The 12981-nt window shown below is 36.6% G+C and overlaps 1 protein-coding gene across 2 annotated transcripts in view; it reads right to left on the reverse strand.

The window, feature by feature from the left end:
• Nucleotides 1-12689, reverse strand: part of GLIS3 (GLIS family zinc finger 3) — a 109236-nt gene extending 96547 nt beyond the window's left edge. For both annotated transcript variants that reach the window (XM_061477760.1, XM_061477759.1), the window contains exons 1-2: nt 12485-12689; nt 5802-6927 (exon numbers count right to left, since the gene is read on the reverse strand). In XM_061477760.1, the coding sequence (XP_061333744.1) occupies nt 5802-6927; nt 12485-12615 (1257 nt within the window). In that variant the 5' untranslated portion in view covers nt 12616-12689. The remainder of the gene's footprint in view (nt 1-5801; nt 6928-12484) is intronic.
• Between the last annotated feature and the right edge of the window lie 292 nt (nt 12690-12981).

Here is a 12981-nt window from a genome sequence, read left to right on the forward strand (position 1 = left end):
CTGAAAAGATGACTGTTTGAAAAAGTTAACTAAAAATCTGTCTTAAATTTTCCAAATATCTAAGTCAAAAGCAAGAAAAGCTGGTTCAAATACTTAACAGAACAATCAAATTATTCATTAGAAGAACAAGAGTAAGGTTTCATAAATTTTACGCTGTAACACAAAATATGGGTTTCTGGCTACTGGCTTTCACCTTCATCAGTTCTACATCTGCATGTAGAAAGGAGTTTGCTTTGCATTTTTGAATGTATGCGATGCGATGATACTAAGGGTCAGTACTTTGGATACCAAATGGTTACTTCAGGTGCTCAACTGGAAGTTGTGCATCTTGAGCAGCCACAGGAAAAGCGTATATCATTACATTCTGAATTACGGATGCATTAGGTATTTCATACTGAAAGAATAGTATTAAAAGAGCATTAGTACCATTAGTTAGAGATAAGATTTATTTGCTTGGGCTAGGTGCCATCTGATGTGATCACATGAGTTTGAGCTGTTAGTGGAGGCACACCCACAATTCATAATTTGTTTTTCCTTTAAACAGCTAAAACATCCTAACCAAAGCCAGCAGGTTAATAAAACTGCACAAGTTAGGAAGTCTTAGCTTTATGGTTGCAAATTAAAACACCATTATACCGTCAAATTACTCATTCATCCCTTCCTTTTCTATGGTATTTCTGTTTAAGTTAGTTTAGTGAATTAATATATATATATATATTCTACTTTTTCACAACTCCAATGCAATATAGGATTTGATATGTCCTTATCACCAAAAAACAGAGGCATTTACTGTATGTAAAATATATAATACATACTACATATAACACACCATATGAAAGCACACTGCTAAAGCCTTTAGATGAAAAAAAAAAAAAAATCCCAATAATTTTTACAGGATGGATTTAACGGTTTTAATCAAAATTTCATCTTGAACACCATCTTCCAAGCACATGTTCTTCAAGTAGCATACATAGCTTCTATCTAAATATGCTTGCTCACCCTAAGATGTTTACTTGTGTCTCAAAAAAAGCATTATACAACTGTGTTAAGTTTCATGGGGTTTTATTTTAACCGTATCTTCTAGTTTACATGCTTAGTAGGCTGTGTGTGGCAGGATAATTTTTAATATTTAGCAGATGTTACATGGATATTGCTTCAAATCTGAGAGGGATACTAGCAATGTTATTGGTTTATATCACATCTAGCAGCTGTGATAAAAAGTGCAGTGTGAGTACTACTATTCCATACTACGAAATATTAATGTCATTGTGCTGAAGCATAGCTCAAATCTCACAGAAAGCAGAAAGATTTAACTCAGTGTCAAAAGGGGAAGCATTCCCAGTGTATCTGAATGAAACTGCAAGGAGAGAGCCTGAAATTTAACAATATGCTGCTGCTATTTACAGCAGAATAAACATATTAAGCTCAGTGATTGCACATCATGACAAGAAGACTAATCAAGTACCACTTATTGTAGCTGAACTTGAAAACTAGAGAAATACTCACTATAAAAGAAAGAAGATTGAGTAGAAAATAACCTCACAGGTTGAGCCAAAAAGGGCAAAAGTTCAGCATTTTCCAATTGCTGCTGTGGAGTTTCCACAGCTGCTGAAAATTCTCTTTTTTCTAATCCAGAGGAAATCTGAGGGAACCTCAGATACCACTGGGTGGTAGCTGCTGGCAAATGTTACAGATTTTATCTCAAACACCAGCATATTAACTGCTTGCATTTCAACATCCATTTTTTATTCAACTTTTTCTTCTTTAACTTATTCCTACAAAGTACAAGCTAATGCATAGATTAATATATAAATACAAACCATTTGACATGCTATACCTACTTCATATAAAGAATCATAGGATCATAGAATTGTTTGGGTTGGAATGGACCTTCAAAGATCAACTAGTCTAACTCCCCAACATCTTTCAATAGGAATAGACTCTATATATATTTTACCATGTCATTAATATTGGGGTTTTTTTCAGTCTTTGAACCAGGTCACTGAAAAGAAGAATGCATTCCAGATGGAGTCAAGTTAGAACAGAACCTGAAACATGTTTCAATGAAAAGTGAGGGAGACCAATACTTTGTAGCAGCTATTTAATGAATTCGTATTCCAAACAAGTCAAATTCAAGTGAGGACTTTTGCATGCAGGTACTCTTTAATTTCACAAATTTCCATGTAATAAAGCAAAGCCACGTATATTCACCTACTTTGGCTTCCATTAAAATAATGCTTTTTAAAATTTAAATACCTTCAAAAAATGGGCAGGAATGAAAAATACACCACGACTCTTCAGTACACAGAGAAAGTATACTGGATCAAATTGCCAAAACCTAATCTGAGCATGCACCTTCATCAGAGAATTCAGTTAAAGCTGGAAAAAAAGATCCTGATTCAGAGAAGACCAACAACATTAAACAAATCTATCAGAATCAGTATGCAATTATTTTCCACTCCACCCTCGTTTGTTTCATGCAGAGGGACAAGTATATGCTGAGATTTTGACCTTAAGAATGCTTGACTATATGTTTGGATCTGATTATCATAACCATCACAAGTTTTTATGTGCTGCTATCTGATTAATACTCACCCTACAACACTTTCATATTCTAGAACTGAAGAAGACTGATCGTCCAGAATAAGAAGGAACTAATGAACAAAGTATCATTTGTAGCTATATCATTTCAAATTTTTGTTACATAGATAAATAGGAACTATTTCAGATGTGGCAAAACTACTGGTGAAGTCAAAGGAATAGTCTACTTGACTCTGATTTTAACTGCAGTCCTAGATGTTCTTCAAGTCTCTTCTCAAATACATGATTTCATCATCACAGAGTGGTAACAGAGAAGAATAAAATGATTTTATGAAGTTTAGCTTGTAATTAGTTGTGCATCTGATTCTGTGTCACAGTAACACAACTTGGAAGTAACCCTCACCTTGTAATACCAAAACCTTGCAAAGCTTACTAATCTATCACAGCAAACCACTGGGATACAGAAAACAGTGTAAGATGATACACTTTCTGCACTCATCTGCACAGAAACAAGTACTGCATGATGATTATACTGACTAGGACACACTGTAATATATGCTTAATGAGAAGATTGTCTCTTGCAAAATGTTAAGAACTATCAACACATACAGTGACTACCATGTGATGTCACTAAGGTAACTAGTGTAACTGGCTTCCTTTGATTACAGGACGTCTTGATAAGTTCCTTCCAAAGACCTATTGCTTCTGATACATATTCTCTGTAGTAAAGCTGGTTGGCTCACATAACAGACATGACATCTTTCCTTCCCTGCTTTGTCTACTAGACTGCCTTTTATTAGTCTGTAAACTGCAGTGGACGTAAACTTTTACTTTATAATGTTCTTAGTGAAAGAGGCATAAATATAGAAAGACTGTAGGCGGACAAATAAAGATTATGAATCATTGTTTTCTCTTAAATGCATACATTCATACAGGTTTTGTGAAAAGCTTGAGATTTCGTTTGCATATTTTTTGTTAATTACAGAAATCATACTTCGTGATCACCTTGCCCAAAGTGTTCTCTTTAGTACCTCACTTTAAATCTCAGTTTAAAACAAACTGAATTGATATGAATGTAAATTTCACTGCTTGGTGAAACCGGTATGAAGTCTGGCTGAAGAGCAGTTTCCTAAATCTATTGAGGTACTTCCGGACCATGGCTCCTGGGCATTAGAAAGTCAAATACTCTTTTCCAAATTCATACCACTTGTGAAATGATGAAGGGAGAAGATAGCATGCTGTTCCTCTCAAACCCTGCTAAAGAATGCTATTTCTGCATTCTGTCCCAAGAAAGGAGGTCTATGTTCCAGGTTTCTACCCACGTTATGAGGGTTATCATGTTACCCTATTTCTACATTTCATTACATTTATAACATTAAAGCAAGCATGTGGCTGCTGGTTCTGATATGCAGACTTCTTGGCACTATCTAGCAATGATTCAGCAATACTTGATGAAGTTCAGTGAAATTAATCACCCTTTTTAATGTTTATGAAAGCAATCCTCTCTGAGAAGCTAATACAGACACCTCTTACATTTTTTTGACACAGCATGACATGGCACACGCTTTAGTTTAGATTTAGTTATCTTAAAAATGTTACCATATGAAGTATTCTATCCTCTTAAACATTAACATATTTATCACCAGTGAATGACAATTTCTTCAAAGCTAAGAACTCCTGGAGGAGGCCACATAACAAGGTCACTTCCCACTTTCTTGAGAAGGTCACTAAGCATCCTTTCTGAATAGGCAGGGCAGAGTATAGAGTGATACCAACACACTGTTTCCCCTGGTCTACTGGATCCCTCACCATAATTCTCCTACTAGAAGATGCTGGGTACCTCCATTACTCTTTTTACAGTGCTCTTTTACCATTCCAGCTCTTTCTTCATACTGTTTTCTGCCCTCACTCACCTCTGTCCCTTTTCTCCAGGTGCTATTCTGTTCAAATATTACTTTCTTTACTCCTAATAATTCGTTTTTCTCCTTTTCTCTCTCACCACAACGCTGACAAGAACTCTGATACAATATATCTGGAGAGCAGAAAAGACTGTATCATGGAATTTTTTAAAAAGTGTCCAGAAAGGCCCAGTTCAGAGTATGGTGTGACTAAAGCGAAAGATAAGAGTCTCCCTAGTGTTGTGGCCTAATCTCTACCAAATCCTTTAAATTTAAGAGAGAAATCTAGGAAGATACCTGCTCTCCCTCAAGGAGATTGGCCCTTTGCTGTAACAAAAGTGAAATAAAAAAATTTTCTCTATCTACTGCACAAGCAAACATCTACATCATGGTAAGAAATTTACTTAACTAGGCACACAAATAGAAATAGACTCCTGGACCAATTTAAATTTCATAACATATAAATAAGTATGTTATTTTCAAGTGAATAATATTCAGCAGTTATTCCTAGAAATTATATACTCATTATTTTACTAGATTATGCTGAGGACTGGAAACAGCACTGGTGAGATTACTTTCTGCTGGCACTAAGTAAGCACACAGCAAAAGTAAGCTACTCATCATCCAAGTCAAGAATCTGAAGTAGAGAAATTACAGGTTGTTCACTGGAATTTAAACATAAAGTGATTCTATGCTTTACTGGCTGCATTGTTATCCCATGTGATTACATATGTGTGAGACTGACTTGCAATGACCCTAAGAAAACCAGTAAGAAAAACTCTGTGGGTTGACTGCTCATTGCTAGAATCTGCAAACAGAGAAATCATGTGCAAAATTCCTAATGTATTCATGAAAACAGGGCTGTGCGTCTATTTTTGTTAGTAATGAAACAAACAACTGCCTTAAGAAATACCCAGCTCTTCTCAGTTTTTCATGGTAACATTATGCAAGATCCTGAAAATTCCTCAAGTCTAAAAGGAGTAACATAAGGCAAGAGTAAAATTGTGCCATTTATTCTAGAGTACTCTTCCTACATTTCCTTCATACAGGTACTTAAGTACAGAGGGTGCTTTAAACTGTACTTTATCATGGTCTTCTAAGTCAATTTTGCAGTCTACAGTAAAAGACTACAAAATTCGAAAATAACATTTTGTCCACCCCTGTCTCTCGCTGCATATCAAATTAAAGACTACCTTTCCTTTCAGTCTAGGGTCAAAGATGGAGCAGTCATTCATTCACACAGGCTAGTTAAAAAGGCACACAATTAAACTGGAAAAAGAAAGGTAGAATTACAAATTCTTCGTTATTTTCGTGAGCAATATAAGACCTATTACTGGTAAGAGAGACACAATTCAGACTTACTGTGCATTTGTTTGGCTTCTCTCCTGAGTGGACTCTCATGTGAATCAGCAGTTTATAACGGGCATTAAATGGCTTGTACCTTCGTGGACACCCTGCCCAGAAGCAAGTAAAGTCCTCTCCTTTCCTCTGGTCTATATGAATCTTCTCTATGTGCCACACAAGTTCCTCTTGCTGGTTGTACAGTGCACCACAGTCTAACCAACAACAGCCATACTTGCCATTGAAATCGCCTGACTCACTGTCTTCATCAAGCAGGGAGCCCGGGGCAGAAACAGCCATAGCCAATGGGTGAACACAACTGGGGAGGTTGTGTGGATGCCGGTGCTGGTGAGCGTGGTATGGTGGTGGGGGCCCTTGAGAAGGAGGTGGTGGTAGCATGGGTGGAAGAGGCATGTCAACCATATGGCTCGAATAGCTGTCCAGCTGTCCATCTTTCAGGATGTCCACCACCTGGTTGTCTGCAGGCAGCATGCCCACCTGGATCACCATGTTACTTGCAGCGCCCATCTCCAAGCTGGCTTGCTTCAGCTGCTGCATCCGCTGGTACTCGCCAGCCCCATTATCAGTGTACCCTGAGAAGGTGACATTGCCATTAGACATGAGGAGGACTTTCTGGGCAGATGGAATAGAGCAATTTTGGGGCATACAGCTTCCTCTCACTCTCAAAAAATGTCCATAGACCTCAGGCTGTGGGGAGACATTTGCTGGTGATGTCCTGGAACTGTTGATATAGGACACCAAAGAGGTTGGGGATGTATGGATGATTGTATTGAAGTCAATCCCAATGCCATCAGACAGAGGAGACAGAGAGAGTGATCTTTTTTTAGAGCACGCTAATTGAGACCAGGCTGAGGAATGGTGAGGACTAGTGTAAGAGGAATGCTTATTTTCTGTGCCATGTAAGTAGGATAGTAATGAGTTAGATATGAAGTTACCTGACACGGATGTTCCAGGTGAAAAATTTAGTAAGTCCCCAGGCTCACTGCTGCTTTGAAAACCTTGGTCAGGAGCAACAGAAGGAAGTGTCTTGTACCCATGCGCCCACTCTTGCTTAACACTCGAAGTGGACTGACTTTCTGACAAGCTTAATGTCATAGAGGCCAGAGATTCATGTGACAAGAGCAACCTAGAATAAAGGCACAATAAACTAAGTAAGCAGTTAGACAATTCAACAGAAGTCTTTCTATTTTCACACACACATAAAAGTAAAGAAAGGCTACATGTGAAAAAAGTTCTCTGGAATTTTAAGTACTCAAATTCAGCACTCTCCGTTAATCTATCAGCAGGCATACATGGGCAATACATATGTAACAAGGTCACTTAGAAAACAAACTTCAAAACTTCCAGATTTTAAAGAAAAGTTGCTGTAAATGTTCTTGATATATCACTGAAGAAATCAATGCAAATCTGTTTATCAGCTGTAGTATAAATAGGTTTGGGCTTCTGAAGCCAAAGCATTATGCTCCTGCCTTGTACAAAACTCGTATTGATTTGAGTTTACTATTATTTTGCTTCAAAGAACAGGAAAAAAACTTATTAATAAAGAATAAATATTTAACCTGAACATAATTGTAAGGCATACCAATAGTAGTCTTTACAGAAATAACAAAAGTTTATAAATACAAATATCTAACTTTACAAAAACAAAATTAATAATGTAGAAGAGCTGCTTGAAGTGGTTTATTTAGTTGTGATCTGACGATGCATCTGCCACCAAGTCAGAAATCTAAATTTTCATGAAAGTGTAATCCTGCTATTATCATTGTTTTTCACAGAAATAATGTGAAATTTACTTATACTGCAAATATTCTACTGGTAGCTTAAAAAAAAGAGCTCATAAGCTCTTAACAGTACTATTTTATACTGAACGGTATAAAACAAATATAAGAACATCAAGATCCCTTGTTCATGGCTGCAAATGCTGGGTAAAGACCAAGTGGATTTACGTCTTTATCTTTTCAGTTCACACGCCAGACTTGGATCTCCTGTCAGCCAGTGGAGCTATCAGTGTATTAATTTCAATTTTAAGGAGCTCTAGCAGTAGAAAGAACCAGGTATGCAGCTAGATAAACCTGGAGATCTCATAGACACAGAAGCCTCTGCGCCATTTGGGGATTAATTTCTGGATTGATTATTTTTACAATAAACTTTTTAAAAAGCATAGAATTTTAATGATGGATACAGTAAATGGGAAATTTGGTTTCTCTTTCACACCTAAATTGCATTTTTTAAGGTAGATAAGTCAATCACTGCTTCTTACTGTCTCACATAAAACCCACGATCCACAATACTTCCCCCTATCGTACAAAGACTTCAGGAGGTCAAATTAACTTTAAAAAGACAGCTAATATGTTCTAATAGGTACCTTGAATACTGATAGGTACTTTAAATACCAGGTGCTGAAATATATTTTCTAAAAGCTCTAAATAAACAGTATATGAAATATTTGCATGCAATATTCCACAGGCACTGTCATGCAGGTAGGGAATAATGTATTTACAAAGGTATTCCTGTAGTTGTTTATAATTATTTTACTGCATGTTTTTATATTGCTACAAATATCCATTTTTGAAAAGAGAAAAGTATATACCATAAAGAAAATTAATTAAATAAAATCTCATCTGTTCCTTGATACATACATGGTTACAGCAAGCTTCTGAGGAGGCACTTCTACCTATTTGACTTGCTTCTTTTTTTAAGAGGGAAGCAAGTTCTCATATCCACTCAGGGTAAGCAATATTGCAGTTGCTTCTGAGTTTCTGCAAGGTACTGCTTCAGGAACACAGAACCATGGGATAGATCTGTTTAGGCTCATACTTGCATCGTTTGTCTGCACTACAGCCCCACTGCAGCAACCACGGCTTCGTTTGAGATAGATGAAACTTCTCAAGTGGTGGTTGGTGGTAGGCTGAAACTGGGAATCCTATTTAAAACAATATCAATCAACCCAAGAGAGCTAGAACAGATCCTAACAACTGCTCTGGAGATATTCCCAATGAATTTACCACATTTCCATGATTTTGCTTTTTGTGAATTGACTTTTCGCCTCTGAGATCTGTGGATCATCTTTCAATTAGATCAGCAAGGTTGAAAGAATGTATGAAAACACTATGTAAGGTCATTCAGGTGAGAGAAATGTATATAATTTTCCATGCTCAGATCCAGCCTTAGAAGTTAAAAATGAAAAATCACAGTGTCTTTGTTATCTTATTCTGCCCATCACATGAGAACACCCTCAATGATGGGATTTTTTTCCTACTAGTTATTGCAGCATTTTCAAACAATTGCGAGTCAAACAACATGAAGAAAGAAAAGCCATTTTGCAGTGACTTTTATTTAAGGGCTGGATCGTGCTACAAGAACACAGCTCAGTCATTGTTGAAGAGCTGGAGGAGGGGAAATGATTGTCAGGGCACTCTGGCTGCCCCCTCAGCTCTCTTTTGTCTAGAGGGGAACGTTGGCACAGGCTGAGGGAGAGACAAAGCAATTTGCAGGTGCTGCATCTGTGCACTGAGATAACTCATGAACAGTGAAAATGTAGCTCTAAATAATTACCCAGCCTTGCTGTGGTGACCTACAGGATCGATGGAAAATGCTCCTTTGCTCAAGATACTTGCTTTGTAATGGATTGTTGATTTGCTGAACATTGTTTTGTTTGTTCATAGGCTACTGTTACAAAGGTTATGTTACTCCATCAGGGTTTAAATGGCACTTTCAAAACACACCATTGAAGAAAAGCACAATTAACATGTTGACTACAGTTTGCATTGAGAGAAATGAGAAAAATGGGATTGCTATACCAGGTCAATGTGGAGCAAGATTCAGATCTAAAGGGATAATTATTTGTTTGAAAAAAAGAATATTCATGCTGTTGGGTCTGTTATCAATGGATTTGCTAAAGTTCAGTTCATTATAGAGCAGTTAAATCATGTTAGTATGCTGTGACCCCTAAACAGCTCCAAAGTCTGCAACAGAGCAAGAGGAGTAAGTAAGGTTTGATTTTTCCATACTAGTACAGATATATATATATATATATTTATTTCTGGAAAATACAAATAGGGTTGGTTTGGGCTTTTTTGCTGGTTTGATTATTTATTTTCTTTTATAAGTAGGAAAAAAATAAATCATCATTGTAACAAATCTGGTTTTGTAATGTCAAGAATTTTAATCAGATGCCTCACAGAACCAGTCTCATTCAAAAAATTTCTAATGCATAACACAAAGGCACATACCCACCAGTGAAGCCAAAGAAAAACTGCATTTCAAAAGTCTCAGAAGAAAACGAGCAAACAAACACTTTGGCCCAGAATTTCAAGTACACAGTAAGAGCCAGATAATCTGAAGAAGCCCCAGATTAAGCCTCTAAACTCAAAAGCAGTGAACATTCCAACTCCCAAAACAAAGAAAATTCCTTTAAAACCCAGCCTATACTGTGACTAAGTAGTTTTCTGGGGGGAAATAAATATAGCTAATAGGAAAATGAAGGGTCAGCTATACCATTGTTCCAGATTCTCAGATGGTATTAATTGGCACGTCTACTTATTGTAATCTAAACCAGTTTGAGATCTTTCATGAATGTTTACAAGGGATTACTTGTAATTACTTTCTCTTCTTCCTATGTGTACAGAGGCCATAATGTCAAAGTGTAACCTTATACATAAACTCCTACATACACAAGACTCCTACCCACAAACATGGAAGAGTGAAAACTATGTTTTCTTATCTTTTTGTTTTGTCTTCAGTTTTACTAGCCAAAATCCTTTTTCTCTTTCCTAGGATGCTTTCTGACTTACATCAAAGTCAATCACAATATTCCATCTGGTTTCAAGCAGAATAACTGAATACTCTGAAAAAGTTTTTGGGAAACTCAGAAAAGATGGGGAAGGTTTTACCCATCATGGAATATATATCTGGAAAATGCCAAGTTTTTTCTTTCTTCTATCAACAAAAATCAAAACAAGTCATTTTGGTTTGATTCAGTTCAGCAAGTAATTTGGTTTGGATTGAGCTGCCATTGCACAGTTCATGATGCCTGAGAGATACAATCCAGGGAAGGCACTCAGCCCATGAAGGATTGTGGAGTCACTCTAGGCAACTGGTTTAGGCCGATGCAATATATTGCTGAAGCAACTTTAAAAAAAAAGGAAAAAAAAAAGTGTCTCAACAATCTGTCAATTAAAACCTAATTTTAAACTTGTTTTGCCCTATTAGATTGTCAACTTGAGGGCAAATTGCTGAAACGGACATTCTTCGTGTGGCAAACTGATTTTATAACATCTTCATTGATACATCCTTAAAAGAGACTCTAGGGACACTAGAGACTCTATTCTGCCAGAGTTTCAACTTCAGTTCACCCTTAGTAAAAGTTTCTTTAAAATAAAAACAAAAATGTATAACTCGGTGCTGACATAGTACACCCAACCACACATTCAGATTAAAACAACAGTGTTTGGAACCATACAGGCACACCTACAACTTACTAAGTAAGTAATAATTACTTAATGATATTTTTATATCATCAGCTCTATCTCAAAGGCATAGCTCTGGATTTGTCATTTATCATCACCTTAGCACTGAACGGTTTTTGCTGAAACATGTATACATAATTAATCTTGTAAATTGTCCTGGGGAACTCAGCTTTTACAACTGAAGCAACAAGAAATGTCACAAACTATCTTAAAGTAGAGCAAAGCAAAATTTTCTTCCAGTTACATAACACCAATTTTAATTATTTCAACAATACTCCTTGCCTTGTAATAAAGTGATGTAGCAAAAGGGAAACTGTCTTGAGAGTGAAGACCTTTGTGGTCTTTTGTAAATAAGAACAGTTACATTTCAACTCAGTAAGCAACTGTTCCAATGAGTCACATCTATTAAAAGTGGGAATTTAGCTTCTGAAATAATATGCCACAATGTTTTAGCACTGTATATTTAAGTAATAGGCTAGGATGTGCTTAATGTATTTGTATGGATAAATATTTTCCCTTCTTTTTTGCTGACACTATTCAAAGCCAAACCCTCAGAAGTTTAATTAAAGAATTAATATTTATCTGTGATTTAGTGATATAAAAAGGCAACGTTTACAGGGAGAAGCCATAGTTTTCATTAAACTACCCATGAGAGCTAGGAAAATGGACAAGGTTTTAGGGACATAAGTATAACAGATAAAATTAACTGTTGGCTCAGTACAGATTGGGAACAACAGATTTGATTTATTTACTCATGTAAACAATTGAACAATTTGAAAGCAAAAGTTTTTGATGAGGAGGAGAGAAGGCATCTTGGTTTTTTTTTTCTTGACATTACTGTTAACTTGACAGGCACCAACATAGCACTTCTAGTACTATGTAAGTTTAAAACAGGTCACTGCTCCTGAAGATGCAACATGTGGACTATGTCTGCTTTCATCCTCCATAACACTTCCTGTCCTTAGTACAAAGATATAGTTAAGTGACTATAAAAAAGACCTACGAAACGTAGAAAATGTGTGGACAAATTTCACCCATGGTTTCAATGACCCAAACAGGATGATTATAGCTGGTGTCAACTAAATTGCAGTGAATAAATGGCATAACAGGGCATCATTCAGGCCATTTTATTCATCATAAAGTTTGCATTTATATTACAAGAGTATTAAAATACCCTCTTTTTAAAGTGCAAAATATAAAAAAGCAACTCAGGACCTTGTATCTGATGGAGAAGGACTCAGGCTGGAAACATCCATAGACCTCTGTAAGCTAGGGTTGATGCTGTTGCATGCTGTTGAAACCTGATTAGCAGGAAGTGAAACGGGTCCCAGCTCTTGAACTGTCATGGGACTGCTGGTGACTATTACATTGTTGTAGCTGCCTTTTCCAATGGACTTGCACTGGGGTCCATAACCAAGACCTCCTAAAAGTAAACAAGGCAGGTTAGTATTCATCTTCCACAAACTCATGATGAGGCCACAGAACTCACTTTGCAAAGTAGGAAAAGTGACTGGAACCAAGTATCTCCAGGTAAGGACGCAACAGTGAACAACTACAAGGATTCTGCAAGCCTCTCCCAGCACAAAAAGTAGTATTTTAAAGGGGAATTAACAAATTCTTCATGTTTAAAACGTGTGCTGAAGTACACAAACTAAAGACCAGGCATCATGGATAAACATCTTAAAAAAGACCACTTTTTTAAAAAGAAGCGT

Source organism: Pezoporus flaviventris, unplaced genomic scaffold, assembly GCF_033815535.1.
Source record: "Pezoporus flaviventris isolate CSIRO_AGI_PZ_B2104156 unplaced genomic scaffold, CSIRO_AGI_Pfla_v1 ptg000108l, whole genome shotgun sequence".
NCBI classification, from domain to species: domain Eukaryota; kingdom Metazoa; phylum Chordata; class Aves; order Psittaciformes; family Psittacidae; genus Pezoporus; species Pezoporus flaviventris.